At 57.0% G+C, this 22,733-nt stretch overlaps 3 protein-coding genes across 9 annotated transcripts in view; all 3 read right to left on the bottom strand.

Annotated features, from left to right (window-relative positions):
• The window catches only part of MRRF (mitochondrial ribosome recycling factor), a 217,363-nt gene that overhangs the window by 62,133 nt on the left and 132,497 nt on the right, over positions 1 to 22,733 (bottom strand). The gene's annotated exons all lie outside the window — the stretch shown is intronic.
• The window catches only part of MORN5 (MORN repeat containing 5), a 173,696-nt gene that overhangs the window by 18,472 nt on the left and 132,491 nt on the right, over positions 1 to 22,733 (bottom strand). The window lies entirely within an intron of this gene.
• The window catches only part of LOC118252268 (carboxyl-terminal PDZ ligand of neuronal nitric oxide synthase protein-like), a 31,657-nt gene continuing 22,387 nt past the window's right edge, over positions 13,464 to 22,733 (bottom strand). Inside the window, exons 3-11 of the mRNA XM_035555361.2 lie at positions 20,743 to 20,835; positions 19,877 to 19,935; positions 19,170 to 19,278; positions 18,917 to 19,058; positions 18,404 to 18,564; positions 16,838 to 17,005; positions 16,398 to 16,563; positions 15,949 to 16,309; positions 13,464 to 15,439 (exon numbers count right to left, since the gene is read on the bottom strand). Of these exons, the coding sequence (XP_035411254.1) occupies positions 14,950 to 15,439; positions 15,949 to 16,309; positions 16,398 to 16,563; positions 16,838 to 17,005; positions 18,404 to 18,564; positions 18,917 to 19,058; positions 19,170 to 19,278; positions 19,877 to 19,935; positions 20,743 to 20,835 (1,749 nt within the window). The 3' untranslated portion in view covers positions 13,464 to 14,949. The remainder of the gene's footprint in view (positions 15,440 to 15,948; positions 16,310 to 16,397; positions 16,564 to 16,837; positions 17,006 to 18,403; positions 18,565 to 18,916; positions 19,059 to 19,169; positions 19,279 to 19,876; positions 19,936 to 20,742; positions 20,836 to 22,733) is intronic.

A 22,733-nucleotide genomic window follows, 5' to 3' on the forward strand; every position in this document is an offset into this window, starting at 1 on the left:
TTGAGGTCTAATTACATTCAGCTGAGTGAGTGAAAATGCAGTTTGGCCAAGTAGAGGAAACATTTTTTGGGGATGTTAACATGTATCACATCTGATCTCTGTGCTGACCCATTCTAACACTTAGGCAACCCTGCAAAAAGACTTTTTAGATACTACGTTTTGTTAATAACTTACTATTGTCAGCATAATGTATGAAATACTGCAGTGCTGAACATCTGCTTTTGAATAAACAGGCATAGGCATTCCCATAGTCAGTCCCTAATCATAATTAAAAAGTATTTTCCATTTAATTCATTCTGAACAGAATGACATTCATAAATGTGGGGGGATGACATTTTTTTAAACAGCCTCTTACAAAACCCAACCTTAAGTTGGCTAGTACTGTAAGGAGAAAAAAAAAGGGTGACTTATGCTGCAGTCTCAAAGGTTTAAGATTGTTCATCTTTCATGACAGCTGAATCTACTACCTCTTGGATTGGAGGTTGTTGATCCTATAATGATGCATTGATTATGTTTAAAAGTCAGAATTAACTGCTTGCTTAGATTCCCACGTGAGTTTCGTGCAGGGGTGGGAAGGTGAATGAACAAAAAAGAACAGCAGAGGAGGACAATGAAGTGATCATAAAGTCAAGTAGAATTCAGCTGCACTATGAGCACTTCTTTCATTAACTTCTTTGAGATAATTACTTCTTGTCTCTATCTCTTGGCTGAATCTGCAAAAAAGTCTTGCCAAAGTTCTGTTTCTTGGTGCTTTGGACAGTGCCTATATGTAGCTATTTCTGTTCAAAATTGTTGTGTGGCTTTACTCAAACATAGATCCCCCTTTGGAGCTGTAATGTTTTTTTGGGAACTTTAGAACAAGTGAATGTCAAGATTGAGTAAAGACCATAAAACTATTTTTGAGGAATGTATCTTGACATTTTTTTGGCAGATGGAGAGCAGACTCGCACAGATTCAACACAGATATTTTACTGGCAATGTGAGAAGTGTTATTTGTTATGTTGTCGTCTCTAAGCTCTGCCAGAGCTTCTAATCACATGTGAAATTAACAAAATTTCAAGCCAATGTCATGGTAGCTTGCCCCGCACCATAGGCTGGATTAGGCAGAACCTGCTCCCTGTCAGATTACGGATGGCAAGAGAAAAATCGTACTGCGATTTCTAATCTTAGTAAGGGAGGAGCGTGCATTTCTAGCCCAGCAGAGTTACTGCGTGGTGGCACTAGCATGACAGCCTTGTTCCACAGAGAATGGCCCCCTCCATGATACCTGGCAGTTTGATAAGCTCCGATCTCGAGTGGTTCTGTTTAACTCGCAAGGCAAAAGGACTGGAGAAGGTGTACTGCTAGCCAGAAAGACCAGAAACCCGACAGCAACACCCGCTCTGCTTATAGCCACCAAATTGTTCATCTGAGAAAGCGGTGGAAAGGAATTGATTTTATTTAGCTCTCCGAACAGTTTCATAAACCTGCTGCATGCCATTATCACTCCTGTAAAAAAAAAAAAAAGTCAGTTTAGGTGGAACTAGCCTCCTGAGCATATGTAAACGGAGATTTGCTAGGACAAAGCCATTCATGTATTCTTCCCCTGCCTTCAATTTCAATGTGGTTCTAGAATGGAGCTACGATAAGATGGATTTTTTTTTTGCCCATTCATAAGTAATGAAAAACCTTCAAGAACCTTTACCTTCAGAACAAGGATACTTCTGTGAATCCAGAGAGAAAGATTTGGAGTTCGAGATGACTTTGTAAAACCCTTTTGAAAGCTTGCTGTGTACTTTGTAGTAAAAGCATTTTGAAACTAGAATCTATCTGGATATTAATAAGAGATTTAAGACTCCCTCTTGTGGCTGCTTTAAGTTGGTCTTGGGCATTTGTGATGAAGATTTTGCCATTGTGCAAGTCCTAAGGCTAATTCAGTATTGCTAATAGAAACTTGATTACGGATTAAAGATTTCTCTTTGCTATGAGCCTCAATTGAACATTGTCTCAACTTTGTTTTTTCTACTATGGAAGAAACTCTTGAGTGAAATGAGAAGAGGAAGAAAAATTGGTTGAAAAGTTCTGATCACCTCAATTACATTTGATGTGAGTTCAGGAAGTTAAGACAGCTAAAGTAGATGGAGGTTGTTGGGAAATCCCAGTGCAATTTCCATTTGCTTCTCTGAATGCAGAGGAGAGGCGTTGGTGGCACTGCAGAGGGCAGGATGGTGCTCAGTTCTGAACCTGCTGGGCCAGCGTTAGCAGTGGGTGACAGGCAAACACAGGAAGCAGGTTAATTGCAATATTTAACTTCATGTAAAAACCCATTATTTCTCTTTATTCTATGAGGAATGGACGTGACCTTACCAAATGGTCTTAATAACGTAACCTTGCCCTCCTGTTAATAATTTTATGGCTGTGCTTTTGCATGAGCCCTTCTGGGTGGGGTCTCAATGTAACTGTTCTGAGACACCTCCTGCGTGGCTGAGAGTGGTTCGAATAGTGCCTTGGCAAGAAGAGCTGAGAAAATACAGCCCAGCAAACTGGAAGCAAAAAGTCTGCAGGGTTATTTTGGCTATTAAGGCAGTAAATCAGCCCAGCAACCAGATGCTGTGCAGGGGGTGGTTCCTGAGTACCCGAGGCACGTCAGCACCACTTTGCTTGGCAGTGCAGGGGTTATTCCTTTTTTTTTTTTTTCTGCTACAAAGGCAAGTTTTTCCACTCCCTTACACACGCTGCAAAACCGTTGGCAAGGCTAATGTGTGCCCTGGTGCAGGTTCCTCCTGTGTGTGATATCTGGGGTTGACAGCAGCGGTGCTGCATTGCCTCTGTGCTCTGAGTCTGCTCAGCTGGTCGCGTGCCGCTTCAGGCTATCGCAGGGCTAGGGCACAAGCAGAAGCTGGTGGGAGTGAAGAGCTTTGCTGTATCTGACTGCATCCAGGAATAAGAGGGCTTGGGGAAAAGAAATAAGAGCATTTGATAAGGTAAAAGCTCCTCTATCTTGCCTGCATCCCAAGCATCTCGTTGCTGCTGCCCTCACTGCCTGGGAAATAGCTTAGATCACGTTTGTCTGCATTTGCCTACTGCAGATGCCCAAACAAAAGGATTCCAACCTGCGTGTTCTTGTGCTCTTGGCTGGGCTGGCAAATGCGGATGGTTCAAGCGAGTATTTTGTTCATGCTGTGTTCTGCAGCACAAAATAGTGAACAGCTTTTGCTGTTTTGATAGGGTTTAAATTAATTTCTCCCATCTCACCAGGGGAAATGAGGGCTGGGAAGAATGGCCATGCCTGTTGCTTTGTTAAGCTTGGCTTTGGCTCCGATTCTGGCACTGAGAAAGGAAATAAAATACAGGGGAAGGGGAGCTTTCTGAAAGAGCTATGGGTCTGCTCCCAAGTCGATAGGTTAAAATGTATAAAACACTGACTTCGAGGCATTGCTCTAATATTTGTAAAATCAGCGTGGCAGCTCTGTTAAGGGCTATGAGTCACCCCGAGGGTGGTTTAGTTCTTTATGAGCAGTAGCGCAGCCCTCTGCTTCCACGCAAACGGGAGCTAGAATTTTAATGGAGTCAGAATTACCCCTTTGGTTCGAGCACCGTCTGACCTCCGCTTTGTTCGCGCTGCCTCCCGTTCACAGCTGTGCGGAGTGAGCCTGACCCATCTTTGTCTGAGAGAGAAGGACTGGACGCAGCCCGTCAGCGCCAGCCGCAGTGACTGCAGCCGTTCCCCCGCCGCTCTCCGCAGGCTCCCGTGCCGGGTCCCTGCCCGGCTGCTCCTGAGGGACGCGGTCAGGTGTGGCCCGACTTGGCTGCGGTTTTCAGGAAGCCGCTGACAGCGGGCCTGACCCCGGCCATGTGCACGCAGCGGGAGGCTCTGCCTGTCCCCAGGCGCGGCCTCAGGCGCTCGTGGCAAGCCTGCGCTCCAGGCTAAACAGAGGAAGGTGAGGGTCAGCAGCAGAGAGCTCTGCCCAAGACTCAGGAAGCACATTTTGGCAGAGGAAAGAAATACAATACAAGCAGGGAGGGAAACTCAGCTTCCATCCAACCCCCTCCAAGAAGCTTTTGGCTCCCTACAGCTGCCGGAGTCTTTACTATCAGTTATTGTGCTCTTTATTGTTACAAGCTCTCGTGTTTTTTCTGCCTTTTACACCAGCATGTTGAGGAGGGGAAAGAACAGAGCGATCCAGGAGCGGCGCGGTCTCCAGGGCAGAGCCCTGTGCCAGGCGACAGGCTGCCCAGCTCCCCCCTGCTGCCTGCCACTGCCTCCTCGTGTGGCCCTGGGATGTGCTGCTTCTCTCTGTGCCCTGGGGTGGTTCCACCGACACACCGCCCTTCGCTTGTTCACCGTCCCTGCCCTTGTAAAGTGCCTCCGAGGGGTCTGGGGCAAAGCTCTGCACGGCCAGGGCAGGCACAGGCCCACCGCTCGCTGCCCTCCTTCCCCGGAGCAAGCAGAAGGAGCTGTGCCCAGCCCTGCCCTGGCCACTCAGCCCTGTGGCCGTCAGCCCCTGTTCCCCTGCAGATGCTGCCTGCGCTGGCAGCAGCGGGAGATGCCCCTGCAGGAGAGACCGGGGTGCGAAGTGGCACCCTGAGCACCCAGTGCGCTGTGAGCACTCTGGGAGGAGTGATCCCCGGTCCTGAACATCACGGCTCTCTCCTGCCTGCTGGCTCGCAGATCCGAACCCTTCTCGCAGCTGTGCCATGTGCGGAAACCTGTGCAGGGACCCAAGGAGCAGCAGAGTTGGCTGCAGAAGTAGACATCCGCAGCACGCAGGCAGCACCAGCACGCAGTGCTCAGTGCTTGTCCTTGCAAACCCTGCTCTGCTCCCCATCATCACTCGCTTAGAGCCTTTGTTTCTCCTAACCATGAGTGAAACCAGTTGTGGGATTTTGTGTTAAGGGCATGACATAATCAGAGTCTGGGAATTCCACTGGAGGAATCCTTTTGAAGATTTACTAGTCTGGCTAATTACAATAAAACTATGAAGGTGCTGCAGTCTAAATGATTAACAGTTAATAAGTGGAGGTTTCTGCTTTCTTGTACTTTTTTTTTTTGCTACGAAACAAAACAGACCAATTCTGGCTACGTCACTAGCGGTTTCTTTTAGGAAGGAGATCTGCCAGAGGCGTGCTAACAGGTTTTCACAACTCCACTGTCCATCTCTGTTGGTGGTAGCAGATCATTCAATTAAAAATGTAAGTCACTTCCTTGCTTCTTTCTATGTTTGTTGCTTTTCTGCCTTTCTTTAAGCTCGAGTAGTGACAACAGCCTGGAGGATTTATTTGCTGCTTGTTGACATTTTCGCTTTCAGATGCACATCCTTACATTACCCTGTAGAGTTCAGGCCATCTCAGCCACAGAGAGATAGTTTAAGGAAAGGTAGCCTTAGAAAATATCTCTTCCACACTCCTTCCCTCCCCAAATGCCCACATTATCAATACACTTAATAATTCTAAATTTGAGTATCTACTTCCATGTATAGCCCATTTACCTGTTATTGCCATTAAAATATTTGCTCTCTGTCCCAGCATCTTTATCATGTTTTTGATCGGATGTGTTGTAATAAGCCCACCACGTCTCATTCTCTGCCTGCTCCACCTCAGAGCTCCTGCAGACCCGGCCCTGCCCGCCTGCACATCCCTATCCTCCCCACTCGCTCCTGCGGCCTGCGAGGGCTGCCCTCGTGCCGTGGCTGAGGGCACGCAGGTTGCTACCGTGCTGGTGGCATCCTCAGCTTGTAGGGGTGATGTGGTGCTGCTTCAGTTGGAGCTGCTTTTCCAAATCGGGCCCTAAATTTCCCCGTGCCACCTTCTGATGTCTGTACAGGGATCTGGAAGCAGCACTGGGTGCCTGGGGGAGAAGCACTGCCCTGTGTCTGCTGCCATGGGGCGAGGCGCAGTGGAACGGGGCTCGGTGCCACGTGGGGTTGGAGCGAGGGAAGTGAGTAGCCGTGGGAAGGTGATGAGAGGGGCCTGGGCTGAGCTGGTAGTGGGTGCATGGAGGTGGCAGCAGGACACCTGAGAGGCTCAGAAGCAGCAGAGAACCTCGGTGACTGCAAACCCCATCTCAGGGCTTGCTTCAGCCACCACAGGCCAGCTGCCCTGCGTGTCCCTGGGGCGAGAGGCCTGAGCCTGGGTGCTGCTGGAGCCCCGTGTCCCTGGTGCTGCCAGGTGCCAGCCACCACGGAGGACGAGCAGCTCCCGCAGCGCGGCGCTACCAGGTGCTGGCGCCGTGCTGAGCTGCCCACTGGCGAGCTGTGGGTGGCTGGGCTGTCGTGTGGTAGGCAAAGTGCTGCAGAACAAAACTGAATTGAAGTGATTCTTTCCCTCTCCCCTTGGCCTGCGAGGAAATCTTTTTCCATTTACTATAAAACATGGTCCTTAATAGTGCTGAAGTGTTCTATGTATTTTAAATAAACATGAGTGGATTTGAGCCCAGGAGGACATGAAAGAATGCAGCGTTTGCGGGGTACCGGCCCGGCACACATGTCAGCAATTTGGCTGCCTTGTGTACTTTGGCTTTTAAAAAAGCATTTAAAAGTAAACAAATGAAGGAAAATCTGGCAGCTGGATTTCAAAGTAAATTGCTTTCAGCTGATAGACCCCGTTTCCAGCTTGGTTGGGTAGTATCAAGCCATACACATCCAGCGAGAAGAGCAAGCGGCCAAGGAGGAGAGCGGGGGTGGGAGGGAGAACAAAAGCAGGGAAGTTCTGTGGATTTAATTCTTCCATTTCCTTCCTTTGCACCAAACACTCCCTGCCTGTCACTGCCCTCATGTCAGACGGGCAAGCTCATACTTCAGACAGCAAATTGCGCTCCACCGTCTCCCAGCCCCTGCTCTGCTGGGGCTCGCTGCCTCCTCCGGCCAGGCTGGGAGCATCATACTGGGGCCAACGCTGTCCCCGTGTCCCCTCCAAAAGGCACGGCGAGGGCTCTGCGCTCTTGTCCTCGTGTCCTGCTGCCAGCCCCGCGGTGCAGCGGGGTGACCCCCACCCGCGCAGACCCCGGTGCTGCCAGCCCCAGCAGGCATCGCCCCGCCAGCGAGGGAAGCAGAGCTGGAAGCGGCAGAGATAACGCAGGCATCAGGAGCGCGGGCTGTGGCGAGGCCCCGCGCCTCCGGAAGGGCCTGGTGTGGCCCCGAAGGAGGAGATTCAGCAAATGCTGACAGATAATAACGAGGTCCCGGGCTGGACAAAGAGGGGAGGTTGCTGAGGTCACGCTTTGGCTCAGCTTCGGGCTCCTTCTGCTTTGACTCGCGTTTCCTCAAGTTTATAAAACTTTCTGTGGGTTGGTTCGGTGGAAAGGGCAGAGGAAACCGGTGGGTCTGCAATGCTGGCAGCGTGGGGCCAGGGCTGGGCTGCTCCACACACGCACAGACAATGTGCCCAGGGCTGTCCTGCTGGCACTGATGCTGCGATGCCACCCCAGGGCTGTAGGGCCCTGCAGCCCCCCGGGAGCAGCGTGTGGGTGCAGCAGGAGGAGGCAGCACAGGGACGGTGTCCCTGCAGCGCTCGGCGTGCTGCTCCCCACACCACATTGCAGGACCCCACTCTGCTCCCCGGCCGTGCTCATGGCAGAGGACACGGCTCCATGCGATGCTCCCTTTAAGTGTGCAATTAATCAGAAAGGCTCGCTCTAATGGCTTTCCTCCTCCTGTAACTCAGCAAATGGAGTCCCTTCCCGGCTCTCCTGGCCGCGCTGAGGTACTGCCAGCTGTACCCCACAAGGGAAAAACGTGGCGAAACCTTCTGGGTGAGCAACGCTGAGCGCAAAAGGAGCCGGGGCTGAGGCAGCACCGCACGGCCGTGACGGGAGCCAGCCGGGCCGGCTGTGCTGAGCCGCAGGACAGCTCTCATTATCTCTTGGCACAGGAGGCCTCTGGCACTGGTGTTGGGAGCTGGCAGCGCCCGCACGCACCTGCCGGCACCAGTGGGCTCACCGGGAAGTTCCTGGCTCTTGCTAATGCCATGGAAAAATGTTTTTGAGGCTCCCCAAGTGGCCCGTTCCTCTCCGCCCTGGCACAGGCTCCAGCACCCTGCCCAGGCGCTCAGGGCCCAGCCCCAACACCACGGCCCTGAAAGCTGCAGGGAAGAGGCTGCAGGACACAATGCGAAAGCACTTTCTGGGTTCTGTAATTTCTTTTTCTTCCTCAGGTAGGCAAATGGGGCTAGAAGGCTAGAAGTGGGGACGTGGAGGATTCGTTCGCATGGGGAAGCGGCTGCGGGTGGGTAAGGCTCCAGCCCTTGTTCAGAGGAATGGAAACAACCCCCAGCAAAGACAGTTGCTTGGATGTCCCTGTGATTAACGGGAAGAATATGTAAATGTATATAGCGGTTGCCATGGCTACCAGAGGCATTACGCGGGTGCTGGGGAAGGCAGAGCCCCCGGCCCAGCCCGGGTCAGGATTTGCATTTGCGGCGCAGCAGCACCCCGGCACCCTGTGGTGCTGGTGCAGAGCCACCAGGCTGCGCCCACCCCATGGCACCGCCACGTCCCCAGCACCCCCAGCAAGACCTGTGCACCCCTGCCTGGCAGGATTCATCCTGAGGGAGCGATGTTCCTTGGTCCCATGGGGCCACACAGCAGCACAAAGCTGGGAGCGGGATGGGGATGGGGCCTGCACACAGGTGCACCAACCCCCCAGAGCCACCCAGCCCCACCTCACACCAGGCCAAGCTCGTTGCTGGCTGATCCTATAAAGCTGGGAGGGGAAAGAATCTCCCCCTGGATGGAGCCTGCAGAGCTGCCCCTGCCTGCCCCCAGGCCCTGGTAAGTGCTGTGGGCGCCATGTCATGTCACATCATGTCACTTACCCCTGAGGCTGTCACGAGCCCTGACAGCAAGGAGCCCCCGGGGGCTTCGTGCCCTCAGTAGTGCTCGTGTCCATGCGCCAGCCCCAGGACCTGCTGGGCCACTGCAGTTGGAGGGAGAGAGTGAAACCAACCGGCCTTCAGCACCCTGACCCGAGAAGGTCCTGGTTGACAGCTGCTTGCACATCTCACTGCTGCTGCAGCATGAGCAAAGTGCTTTAAAAACCCTAAAAGAAAGCAGCATCCCCAGGTAATCTGAGAAATGGCACATTGGGGGGGTGGGGGGCAGGAACTGAACCTAAACCTTGTGTGGGAAGGGGCTGCTTGGGAACATGTTGCTTGTCCATCTGTACCCCACGCTGGTGAGGCCCCACCTTGAGTGCTATGCTCAGTTTTGGGCCCCTCAGCGAGCTGCTGGATGTGTTCAGAGTGGAGCAGTGAAGCTGGTGAAGGGTCTGGAAAAGGAGGCGAGGAGCGGCTGAGGGAACTGGAGCAGGGGAGGCTGAGGGGAGGCATCCTTGCTCTCTACGCCTGCCTGAAAGGAGGCTGCGTGAGGAGGGTGCTGGTCTTGTTCTTGGGTGACAAGTGACAGGATGCGAAGAAATGGTCTCAGGTTGCACCAGGGGAGGTTTGGGTTAGACATCAGGAAGAATTTCCTCACGGAGAGGGTGATAGAGCATTGGAATGGGCTGCCCAGGGAGGTGGTGGAAGCGTTCAAGGGATGTGTGGCTGTGGCACTGAAGGACATGGTTTAGAGGTGGACTTGGCAGTGCTGGGTTGATGGTCGGACTGGATGATCTTAAGGGGCCTTTCCAACATAAATAATTCTAAGCTTTTGTTTAATGTCGAAAGTGTAAATTTCAATGTTTACCCTCAAACTGCTTTGCCAACCCAAGCTGAAGCAAGGCTGTGAGTTATCTCTCAGAAGCCGAAGCCCCTGCTGTCAGGGTGGATGGGTGCCCTGTGCCTGACCGGCTGGGACCTGCAGTGCTGGCAGAGCCCGTGGGTGCCCCCGCACCGACAGCCCCTGTGCCTGTGGCCACTCCTGGCTTTGGGGAGCAGCAGGGGTGTGGGGACCTCGAAGGATGTGGGGATCTCCCTGGTCCCCTGTGGCCGGCCCTGGGCTCCTTCGCCTGAGTGCTCCGCTGCCGTTACAAATGGCAGGCGTGCACGCCTGGGCTCTCGTGTCTGCTATTTCCTTATAATTTAAGAGCCTTCCTCACATTAATCTTTTTATTTTTATTTTGACAAATGTATGTTTCCAGGAAGTTGCTGAGGTCAAAGCAGCATCTGTTGCTTGTTATTTTGGGGGATGCAGAGGGTCTTTGCGAGGGTTTCCAAAGCAACAAGGAATTAAGTGGTTTGTAAAGCGGAGACCAGGAATGAGGAGAGGGCTGGGGCTTCCCGAAAGGCAGCTGAAGATGCTGATGAAAATCAGATCAGCTCGCCTGTATTTTCTTGGAAACTTGATCTATTTTTCTTGTACAACTGTCAGCCTGACTCCCGTATTTCAAGCACTTGGCCGGAGCCAGCTCTGCGTTTTGGCGCTGGGATTAATGTGGCCCCGGTCAGACTCGCGTTCCCCGGCCTGCGCCGGCTGCTACGTGCTGCCCAGGAGCACGTGCGTGGCACCGGCCATAGCGTGCTCCGAGGGGCAGGGGCGAGTGAGGTACTGGGGACCGGTGGTGCGGGAACCCAGTGTGGTGCTGGCTGCAGACATGGGCGGGGACCCCTGGGACGGCCCTGGGTCCCCTGCACTGGGAACAGCTCTCATCCCCCAAAATGAGGGGCTTGGGACCGAGCTCACACCTTGAATTGCCTGACACCCCTCCCAGGGGCACGATGCTGCTTTGATCGCCTGCTCTCGGGCAATGAGCTCAATCAGCAAAATCGGCTGAGAAATTGGTGCTGGGTCGGTCCTGAGGCCAGGGGCTCTTGTGCAGGGCTGGTGTAGTGGTGAAAGCTGCTTTTTCTTGCAAAACAACCCAAGGAGGGTCTGGTGCCAAGGCGAGGGCTGCTGAGGAGCCCAGGAGATTTATCGCTGAGGAAATACTTTCTCCAGCAACGGCCGACGGTCGCAGCAGGAACAATAGGAGATTCGCAACGTGAACAAAGCTGATTTCGTTCTTCTTTTTATCAATGCGTTTTCCTTGTGGATCCTCCCTTCCTGGAAGTGGGAGATGCAGCTTCCCCCGCGCGCTGGCCGTGTAATCAGCAGGAATGGCAATATCCTGGCTGGGAAGCGAGCTGTGAAACGCTGTCGCCCGTGCTGATTTATGAGCCCGGGATGGCGCAAGCTGTGGCAGCGGCCAGTGGCGGGGCTGGCCCAGGGACAAAATGCCAGGGCGCGTGCAATATCCATGTATTCTTTCTCCTCCTCACCGGGTCCCTGGGGAGCCCGCGAGAGGAAGTTAATGGATTAGACACACACGTTCCGTTTTATTTTATTTTTTATTGCCCTGTCTTTCCAAACGCCTTTAGCAGACGCACGATGACAATAGGGCCAGGCGGCGAGCGTCCTGGCCGGGCAGGCGGGGGGGTCAGCAGCCTGCTTGCAGGAGGTCAATGCGATGCACGGCCACTGTGGGGACACGGGGACGGACCTGTCCTGAGCGGGCTCTGGGCAGGGGCAGCACGAAAGTGGCTCCATGGCACCCGTGAGCTGGGCACCACCATGGGAGCAGGCAGCCTCTGCGGGGCCCTGCCGCCGCCATCCCATCCCTGCCCGCCAGGCTCCCGCGCCCCCGCCGCGCCGCACCATGCAGTCCTCACCCAGTGCCGGGAATATGAAATAATTATTCCAAGTGATCAGATTTTAATTATGCAACACAGAGGATGATTATTGTACACCAAATTGGTGCCGAGTGCTTAGTTATGTATATGCCAAATTTAGTCTATACTATTATACCCAGTGGGTGGCCGTAGACAATCAGGAAGTAATTAGTTTTGCTGGAGGTTGTTCGCCTGCCTGGTTCACTGTGCTGTCTGGGGAGCGTCTTGCTGCGCTCCGTGAATACCGCGGGCTTTGAGTTCAATACCGTCTTTTTGTGACAAGCTAATAAGCTGTCTGCATGGCGGCCTGTAATTAGCGCTGTCGATATTCATTTGGAAACCGAGACCGCGCGAAGCGTCTCTGCCGACGGTGCTTCCCTTTGTCGAGGCTCGGGGCCGGTCCCACCTCTCCTTCGAGGGACAGGGACACGGCCACATCCCGGGCACGTTGGCGAGGGAGCAGAGCCACGGGGAGAGCACCACGATGCCCAGCCGCAGCCTGGAGGTGCTGTGCAGCCGCACCTTCCTGGGAGGAGGGATCCTGCGGGGTCCCTGCTCACCTTCTGGGGTCTCGCCGGCAGAACCAGCGGTGCTCAGGGTTGTGCTGGCTGGGAGAAGCTGGAGCCACCGCGGCGTTGCCCCCGGGCAGCGTTTGGTGGCGGTGCTGTGGGGCATCGGGATGCGGCCGCCTCAGCAGAAATGGCCTGGGTCTGCCGGGCGGGAATTGCCTGAAGTATGGAGCAACTTTTACCTCTGTTACACAAAGGAAACTTTCCTCCTCTTTTTGTCAGAGATGCTCACTCCATTGAAATGATTGGCATACTGGAGAGCTGAGAAACTAAATTGTTTATACACTAATGAATAGAAGCTTGATTGCAAGATCCTGTTTGGAAAATTATAGTGCTGAATTGAAGCCGTACAATTACATCCAAAATGCTGCATATTCATTTCATCTGCTTTGCATAGAGATTAACAAGCGAGCCCTAAAGCAGACTCTGAAATTAAAGCTAACACCAGATTTAGTCACAGGTTACAAACTAAATGGCATTGTTTGATGGATATGAATCTTTACCACCTGCCTGCCTGATGATTGCTAGCAGCTTACCAGACAGCAAAGGAAAAAGTTTCTTCCCATGAAGGAAGCATAATAAAACGTGGGGTTGGACGTGCCCCCTCCCTGCACGGCCCCGCCAGGCAGATGTCTCTGCGGAGGCTGTGTTTCCATCCCGCCCCTCGGCCAAGCCCCCGAGGATGCCTTCGTCCTGGGCCCGTTCTGCTGCTGGCTGCAGCCCCTCCGGGGCCATGGGCACTGCGGGTGGCCTGGGGGCATGGTGCTTGGGGTCCCTGTCCCCACCTGGGTCACACCCCACAGGGCTGGGCTTTGCCTCCCCCAGGGCTCTCCCTCCCTGTGCACCTGGGCTGGGCTTGGTTTGGGGGTTTGGGGCCACGATTTAGTTTGGGAGCAGGAACCAGGGTGTGGAAGGGCAGAGGGAGCTGTGGCTGCCCCGTCCCAGCTGGGAGCCTCAAGGGGTGTGGGGGCTGTGGTGGGTGGCAGCATCGGGTGCGGTGCAGCTGGGTGCAGGCACCGTGTGCTTGCGGGGTTTGCTCTGGAAATGGGCCCTGTCCCTGATGAGGAACCTGTCCCCCACGTGGCAGCACCTGTGGGGACACGAGGCCTCCTGCTATCCTCACTGGCATGGTGAGGGGCAGCAGCTGGGGCCCGTGTTCGTGCTGGGGCTGGCAGGGGAGCAGGCTGGAGGCCAGGGGCTGCCCTGGCTTCCAGCTGGGATCTCACTGCCCCAGGAAAACTTCACAGCCCCAGCCTGCACCCCAGGGCACTGACGTGGCTGGGCGGCGAGATGTTTCCCGCGAGCAGGTCAGGGACCACAGCACTGGCTCTGCAAACCCAAGACGTTTATTTTCTTTAAAAGTCAGTTACCAAACCGTAGTGTACGTTATCTCCTAAGGAGCGGTCGCTCTGCCTCTACCACGCTAACGCACAGCCCGACCACAGCTCCACCAGCCCGCAGCTCCCACCGCAGCGGTGCCAAGGGCCCTCTGCTATCAGCTCCCGCTCGGCGGCTCCTGGCCAGCACTGGGCCCCGCGGTGCTGTGCAGCCGGGGGGCCCTGGGGTCCCACCACCCCCTCGTGCTGCACCGGGACTGGGGCAGAGCTGCTCCGATTCTCCATCTCCTGACACTTCCCCACCTCGACCCTCCAGCACCTTCCCAAAGCCCCTCTCGCAGACACCCACATGAAGATCGCCTCCCGGGGTCCCTCCCCAAAACCCGCCCCAGCTCCTGTGCTGCTGGGGGACGTGTGGCAGCACCCGGCATCCTCGGGTGTTCCCCCAGGGCTGGGTTTCTTCCTTGGACCTTCAGTATGCAAACTCATCCCCAGACATTCACACTTCCCAAACAAACCCAAACTGTACTGTAACGCCCCAACATGACATAGCAGCGTCCGCCTGCGGCCCCCGCCTGCCCAGAGGCAAGCGAGGCTCAACCACGGAGCAGCTGCCTCCAACACCCCAAGGTGCAGGCAGCACCCGCTGCAGCAATGGGCTCTCCGGGCTCCCCTGCACCTGATCGCCCCGTAGTGGCCTCCTGTGGGGCGGCCCCCAGCCCGCATGGGCAGCAGGAAAAGGCACCTTTGAGGGAGGCAGCGGTGGCATCGCCGCATGGGGACGTGGCAGCAGGAAAGTGAGGCTGCTGTCCCCAGAACAGGGCTGGTGTCAGGGCAGCGAAGCACCCGCTGGGGTGGCACATGGTGTTAGGGTGGATGGACTCTGATGGGCTGGGGTAGCAGCAGGAGCCTCGTGTCCGAGTATTTACAGCCCTGCCGTGCCCCTCCCCAGGAGCTCCAGGGATGTTTCTGGGGTGGGACAGGCAGGGTGACGGTGAGCACAGCACCGTGCGGTGACCGCTGGCTGGCTGGGAACCGCCTCAGAGCAAGCCCAACCAGTGCCATCCGCATCCAGCATGTCCTGGTGTCCAGCAGCACTGTTTGCATCCTCCCAAGACCCCCGCAGGCCACCCCACTGCACGGGGGCCAGAGGAGGCAACCCTGCTGCAGGAAGTTTGGGGTGGCCCCGGGCTGTCAGCAGCAGGGACGTAGTGGTGAGCGTGGCCTGTGCCCCTGCCTGATAGCAGCAGCGAGAGCTCCCCAGAGGCAGGGACCAACGTGACACCCCGAGCAGAGGCAGGACAGGCAGACAAGGACAGGGGACAGCGGGAGGGCAGTGTGAGCTGGTGCAGCGGGCAGGGACAGAGAAGGGACCTGCTGCCCAGCTGGGGCGCGAGGGCCCCCAACCCCAGCGCAGGTTGGGGAGAGGTGTGGATGGAGCCGCTGGGGCTGCCTCCAGCCAGCTGCCACACGCCGTGGTCCGACTAAGAGGGGACCCTGCTGGGCCCCACCACAGTGTCCAGCTCCGGTTCCAGCAGCTCATCTTCTGAGAAGCTGATGTGTAGGCAGGTGTCGTCCACAGGAGAGAAGGGCGGTATGCTGTCCGTGGGGCTCACCAGCACAGCCAAGTCCTTGCCCAGGACCTCACTGGCTGCCGGGTCGTGGCAGCTGGCTGGTGGGGACGTGTGCCCGTTCTCCCCAGCCCTGTCCTTGCTGAGAACACGTTGGAAGGTCCTGGAGGGGACGGGCTCTGTGCTGGCGGCAGCGCTCCAAGCAGGAGTCCTTGTCTCAGAGTCCAAGAGGGTGAGGGAGCTGGCAGTGATGTTGGTGAGGCTGGACACGCTGGGGCTGGGAAGGCTCACGTGGGCAGTGCTCTCGGGCTTAGCCTCCACTTCCAGGCTCGGGGAGGTCTTGCTTGACCTCTTGCGTAGGATGGGTGGCGGCGGGTTCAGCTTGGGAATGGGCTGCTGCCGCCTGGGAAGCAAGAGCAGAGAGGAGGTGATGGGCAAGTAGTTGCTTACCTGTGCAGATGGCTCGGTCGGGCTGCCCCAGGCTCTCCAAAAGGCAGACGCCTTTTGTGGCTCGGTTCAGTGCAACCCATTGCTGCGTATGTTGGAGCTGGGGTGCTGCAGTGGTGCGGCATTGACCACATCGCTCCAGTTGGACAGGAGCAGGACAGGCAGTGACCCTCATCCCTGTCCCCAGGGGTGGAGACGGTGGATTCCACACCCCAGCTCTGCCCTCCTGGTCTCAGCCAGCGCACAGACCCTGTGCTGCCCGTCCCTGCCCCTGAGCCACGGGACCAAGAGCACAGCCCTCCCTCCCCGGGCAGCTGTGAGCGCCCCGCTGCAGGCGCTGTGCTGTTGTACTGCTTTTGGCTGGGATAAAGTTAATTTTCTTCATATTAATTCGTGTGGATTAGCGATGAAAGCACCGCGGCGCTCCCGCTCCGGCAGGTGGGAGCAGAGGCAGCGGAGCCCCACCTGTCCTCGTCCCCTCTGTCCACGTCCTCTGCCTTCTGCCGGCCGCTCCCGTTGAGCAGAGCCACGTCGCTGACCTCGGAGCCCTCCACGCGCCTGCCGAGCCCGTCCTGCCCCTCCAGCGCGGCGGCCAGGCTCTCGTCCCCCTCCTTGCTGCCGAAGCAGGGGCCGCCCCTCTCCAGGCCCAGCAGGTTGAGGTAGGAATCCCCAGCGCCCAGGGCCGACAGCGAGCGGGGGCCCACGGGGCTGCCCAGGACGCTGGCGGGCGTGGAGGTGGAGGGCAGGGCGACGTCCAGGCTGTAGTGGTTCTTCAGGTTGAGGGACAGCGACTGCGCCAGGGACAGGTTCTGCAGCGAGCGGTCAACTGCGGCGACGGGGAGAGAGCCGAGGGGTGAGCGGGGAGCCGCGATTGTCCCCGGAGCTGGCAGCGCCCGGTCCCCGCGCCCGCTCACCCGGCTGCCGGCGCTGTGCCCGGCTCTCCAGCGCCTTCAGCTGCCGCACCAGCAGCGAGACGTGCTGCAGCAGGTCGCGGTTGGTCAGCAGCAGCTGCCGCACCCGGGCCTGCGCCTCGATGCGCGCCGCCGTCTCTGCCGCCAGCTGGTCCTTCAGCAGCTGCACCTGCGGGGCGGGACGGGGCTGCGGGGCCGGAGCCTCCCCGGGCGCCCCCGGAGCATCCCCGGGTCCCCCAGGGCCCTCCCCGGAGCATCCCCGGGTCCCCCCCAGCCCAGCTCCCCGGGCACCCCCCGGCTCTGCGCGGGGCTTGGGCGCCCTCTGCCGGTCCTCGGGGCCCCCGCGGGCCGGGAGCGGCTGCCCGGTACCACTCGGTCCCGTCCCGGTCCTGAGGGGCGAGGAGAGGGGCTGGGGGTGTCCCCCGGGACGGCAGGACCCGTACCTGAGCCACCGCCACCTGCGTCTGCTGCTGCTGCTGGAGGAGCTGCTGCTGGAGGAGCTGGAGGCAGTGCTGGGAGGCCAGCGGCGTGATGGAGGCCGAGGAGCAGGGGCTGCCGGGGCTGAGCAGCTGCTGGGAGCCGGCCGGGCACAGGGAGCAGCTCTCGGGGTCCTGGCGAGGGGAAAACGCCCGGTGGGAGGGTTGGTTAGCTCGGGCTGGGGTTCAGACAGCAGCTCCCCAGGAGTTCGCTGGGGCCCCGCGGCACTGCCTGGGGGGGGGCAGAGCTGTCCCCGCAGCCCTGGCACTGCAGGAGCGTTGAGGGGGGCAGTCCTGGGTGCTGTGCATCTGTGTGAGAACGTTTTGGAGCGAGCCCAGCTCCCTGCTTCCCCCAGGCAGCAGCACCCCTCAGGGCTGCCTGAGCCTGGCTGCAGCGCGGAGCAGGGAGGGCAGGGCGCTGGGACGGGGGCGGCCGGCAGCCACCCAAAAGCCCCCCCTGCCTTCCCCACACCACCCAGACCCAGGGTGGGCACTGCTCGCTGTGCAGCTGCCAGAAACAGCCCTCGTGTCCACGCTGTGCTGTGCACCCCCAGCCCCCGGCATCCCAGCGTGGGCCCTGCAGAGCCCCGGCCAGCGCAGCGCAGGGGTGGTGACCCCACGGCCATGTCACCTCCTGGGCAGCGCGGTGGCACCAGGGCAGCAGCGGTCAGATCCACATCTAAACGTTAAAGCAGAGCAAAGCCCAGCCTTCTGAGCCAAGGAAATAAATCCAATTGAATGCATTTCATCGCAGCTGTTTGCAGCCAGGCTCTGCAAGCGATACAATTGTGTGAAATGAAATGATGCCATTAAGGCAGCCAGGAAACGCTCGCTGAACAGATCTGCAGAGCAGCTATTCATTACGGCGTGCCCACGGCCAGCACCGAGCGCACCCTTGGTGCCTTCACTGCGGAGGCTGGGCTGCCCTGAGGGATGCTGCTGCCTGGGGGAAGCAGGGAGCTGGGGTCACTGCCAGAGCACTGACAGGCGACCGCTGCAGACCAGCCCTGGGGCGCAGAAACCCACCTGCACGGCGCAGAAATGCTCGCCTTGCTGGAGACACCTCTTAGTCTCCCCCTGTTAAGAGGGCGCTGCTGCTGCTGGGGTCCCTGCCTTGTTTTCCCTTTCCAGCGCTGTGTGATACTCTCAGTGCACTCAGTCAGGTCCCTCCTGTGCTCTGCCCTGCACCAGGGGACTCTCACGGGTTGGGGAAGCTCTCGGACACAGCCTAGCCACAGGTCAGCTGGATGCTGAGCAGCCAGCCCTGCCGTGGGTCTGCCCAGGGAGACGGGGGTGCTTCGCCCATGGTGGTGACAGCCCTGGCTGGCTCTGCGTGCTCTGCGAGCCCGAGCTGCCTCGTGGCATGGGGCACAGGGCTCTGTCTGGTCAAGGCGTGCTTCAGCTGCTGAGCTGCCCCGGGGCGCCGGGAAGATGGGCTCTGCAGGGGGGGGGCTGCATAGAAGACCCCTCCCCAAAACATCATGAGCAGAAGGACATCAGCAGCATCCCCAGCTTGGCCCCGTGCACTTTTACCTGGCAGTTCTTGTCCTTGGTGCCTTGTCCAGGTTTCAGCACGCTGAGCTCACCCCTGGCAGCAGGCAGCTCTCCTGGTCCCCTCTCAGACACGCAGATGCCATCAGAGTCGAGGCCAACCTCGTCCACATCTGTGATCTTGGAGCCCTTTATCTGGTGCACTTCAAACAAGACGGATAAAATGAACCAAGCACAGCCGCCAGCTGGGGCCGCCAGCCCCACAGCAGCCCAGGAAGAAGAGCCAAGGAGCCAAGCCTTGCTTCAAGTCCCTGTGTGCTGCGGTGGGGCAGGAGTGACGCGGCGTGCCAGGTCACCAGCCTGCTGGAAAAGGAGGCTCAGCCTCCGTGTTCCCAGGATGGGGAGGTGGGAAGGCCGGATCCCCCGTGGCCCCAGACAGATGGGCCACAAAGCTCTCGCTGTCAGCAGAGCCGGCCCACGAGGACAAGTCACTGTGCAGCACCCCCACCCCAACACATCCCTGCCACCCGGACCCCGTGGGGAGCTGGACGTCACCTTCGGGCGGCTGCTCCTCCGCCGACTTGTCGCTGGCGCCGTCCGCCTGGCCGTCGGCGTTCTGCAGGGCGTGCTGCAGGCTCAGCTTGTGGCACACCTCGAAGGCCTGGCCCACCGTGCGCACCACGCGCATGGCCTGGCTCTGCGGAGCAGAGACCCCCCCCACCCCCGTCAGCCCTGGGCGGGGGTCCCACAGCCCCATCCACCCCCCGGCAGGCGGGGCGCGGGGCCCGACGCAGACGCAGCGTCCTACCTTCTTCTTGGATTTGAAGACGTTGCACCTGAAGGAGTTGTTGGCGCCGTCCCTCGCGATGTAACTGAATATTTTCAGGTCTTGCGAGTCGTGAGACACGTAGAAAATTCTGGGGGAAAGCACAGGGGGAATTAAACATGCAGAAGCAGCTCTGCCCCCAGACAGACGTGTTGAAAAAGCCCCCGGACAGAGCCCTGAAGGATTTTCTGAGCGCTGCCACTGCCAGGCACAGAGCAGCAGGAGATGCCTCTGGGTGTGCTTCTCTTCTCCAGGTACCTGGAGATCCCAGAGCAGGTGCTATGGCAATCAGTGCTTCCCGTATGGGTTAATTCCCTCTAAGAGCTCATGCCCCAACATCAGGCCCTTCTTCAGAGGCTCACAGCGTCCAGCGAGCCGTGCTCTGCAGGGGACCACAGGCAGCTGTCCCCTGCGTTAGCATCAGAGAGCAGTTCAGGTTGAAGGGATCTCTGCAGGTCATCGTCTGACCCCTGCTCAGTGCAGAGCCAGCTTCAAAGCCAGCTCAGTCTGTCTGTCTCACTCCCAAAAATGCATGAAAAAGATTCTCCGCTAGCAGTAATTTTGCGGCCTCGTTAATTTTTCACGGAGCTTTGACAGCCAGCCCTCCCGGAGGTGGAACAAGCAGGAGGACAGCTCTGCATCCCCCCAGGGCTGGATAAAAGCACCTGGGGTGCACCCCCGGCACGTACCTGTACACGGGATCATGCATCACCACCATCTTGCTCTCGTCCCAGGTCCATTCCTTGCGCTGTAAGCAGGGCAGAAACACAGTTACGGTGGATTAGAGGCACTGAAACTCCACCACGCCGATGGGCAGGACCCACGGAAAAAGGCACATTTGTCCCCAAGCCAAGATCGGGGCTACAGCTGGACTGGTTTAATGGTGGTGGACTTGGCAGTGCCAGGTTAAAGGTTGGACCAGATTTTCTTAGGGGTCTTTTCCAACTGAAATGATTCTGTGACTGTGTTAGCAGTGGCTGTTTGGTCGGTATCTTGGATTAAAATAGATTTCTTTGATCATTTCTCATATCTGGTCATCCGATCATAGCCTCCAGGGCTGAAAACTGTTCCGAAGATTAATTTATAGATTAACTTATATCATCAAATATGCAGAAGATTAACATGTTTTTGGGAACAAGGCTGTGAGCGGGGGCTTGGGAGATCGGGGGCAGCCGCTGGCTCTCCTCGGGTGTGAGCCCAGGCACGGGGCTCAGCCGGCGCGGAGAGCTGAGAGGTGCACAGCCGAGGCAGTGCGGAGGAAGCCTGCCGGTATTAACAAGGAAAAGAAACTGCATTTCCTGAAAGCTTTACATTTTTTGATAGAAAAAATCCTCCTCCCACAGTGTAATTTTCCCACTCTTTTTTTCAGTGAGATTTTGCTACCATATTTTTTTTTGTGTGTGTGAAAAACGGAGGTTTTTTTCCTTGTGAAAATTCTGTGTGTTTCTTAAGAAAAGGCCACTTCTGGTTAGAAGTCTGGCTCCTCTGAGCAGCAGCAATACTCTGACATGGTCAAGGCCAATGTCCCGGGTACGCTGGGCTGGAGAAGCCTCACCTTCTGCTTCTTGCGCAGGATCACCTTCACGCCGTCCACGGACACAATGATGCTCACCTTCTTCTTCTTAATGTTCTTGGCTTTGAATTCATACTGATGGGAAGACAAAGGCGGGTTAGAAGAGAGGTAGGACCGGACTGTGCAGCATTAGTCAGTGCGTCACATGAAAATGTTTTTGTTTTTAATCCCAGCTGCCGAGGGAAGCAGTCCTTGCTTATCCTGCTGAGAAAATCCTTGTTGGAGGGACCTGCTGCTGGAGCTGGGGTGCTGGCGGGATCCTGCCCTTGGCAGGAGCGCCCCTCGGGGGGGGACAAGCGGCGCTCCATCCTCTGGACCACACCAGGAGCCAGGTGGTTCCAGCCTGTGATGGGAACTCGGCTCAGTAAGCAGGGTCCTGGCGGAGCCCAGCGCAGGGCTCCCAGGGGCAAGGGTGCTGGTGACAAGGAGGGGCTTTGTGGCTGGTGCTGGACCACAGACCAACAGCCCAGGTGCTGTGTGGACAGGGCACAGCCCAGGGCTGTTAATCCAGACCCACAAGGAATTTCCTGACGTGCTGGCATTTGAAACACCTTGCATAGTCCAGTGGGACCTGCACCAGCAGCTTGCCGGGGGGTGGCTCTTGTGGCAGGCACTAAGCAGTGATTTCTGGCATCTCCAGTGCCCTTGTATTTCAGCGCTGCAGTGCATGGGGAATATAAAATCACTTACGAGTTGCAGGGAGGGCCAGATGGGTGGCGGTAACGCAATTATATCTCAGTCATTGACATAATCACATTAACCTCAGTGCGCTCGGTATCTCTAGAGAAAAAAACAACTCCTTATCTGCAGGTGTCTGCAGTTTGAACTCGCCTCCATTTGTGTTAAAAATGAAACTGCTGGCTTTTAAATGTTGCTTCTGATGATAACTAAGAAGCACGGCAGAGCCTTTCCACTCTGGAGGCCTGTATTAACCATGCTGATCCCTGCCGGCCCCATTTTAGGCACTGGTTTTGGCTTCCAAACACAGCATTTTGATACCCTATATTTTTTTCTGTCAGTCCCTATCTGAAATCCAGCTTTCCTGGGCCAGACCCTCGGTTTATCTAAACCAGCACACAGCCGTTACTGTCAGCGCAGCCACAGAGACAGACCCCGTGCATCTATTAAAAAAGAAATCCTTTGGATTAACTCGATGTACAGTTACTGTATCTGGAAAGCAGAGGCTACAAATCCCCCATTTTGATAGCCTCATAATACAACCGTGCCGTGGCAGGGCTGGGGGCCACGTACACGGCAGCAGTCAGCCCCCGGGATGGCTTCTGACCCCTTGCTCCGGAGAATCCAGGCAGACCGCGTGAGTCTGGTAATCCTGGTACGGGGAGGACAAGGGGATGCCAAGAGGCAGAGCGCAGACCGAAGCTTACCTATGCTGTGTAATTAGACATGTAATTAGCAATCTTATCTCTTCGTAGAGTCAGTGGAGCTGCAGGCAGCAGCTCAGTCATTAGGGGAGTCCAGGCAGCTCCATCAGAGCCTGATGTTGGAGTGTGTGGGGCTCTGTCGGCACAGCACCCAAGCACTGCAAAGCAGACAGGAGTCTGTCCAGCTCCTCAGCACGCCCTGTAAGCCACACTAGCCCTACGGGCAGAAAATTGGACGGCTTTTCATGCCTATCAGGCCTTTGATGATGCTCATTGAATTCTCAGCACTCTGCAAGGTTGCTGGTATCAGACAGACCCCTGATTAAACCCTAGCCCTTTGATCTCCCCATGAATTATTGCTCTGAGACGAGCTCTTTAAAAATCTATCTATAGCACCACTGCGTGTGAAGCCAGAGCTAAATTTGATGCACACGTATATGTAGGGAGGAGTGAAAGCGACGGGCGAGGCGGCAGGCGCATCCCTTGGATTTTGGGCAGCCTGCACGAGCTCAGGGGCAGCACGCAGCAGTGGGGCTTCTCCCAGCCCGCGCCCCGGCCTCAGCCCTGCCCTGCTGCTGCTCCCGGCTCTGC

This window comes from Cygnus atratus, chromosome 19 (genome assembly GCF_013377495.2).
Source record: "Cygnus atratus isolate AKBS03 ecotype Queensland, Australia chromosome 19, CAtr_DNAZoo_HiC_assembly, whole genome shotgun sequence".
NCBI lineage: Eukaryota > Metazoa > Chordata > Aves > Anseriformes > Anatidae > Cygnus > Cygnus atratus.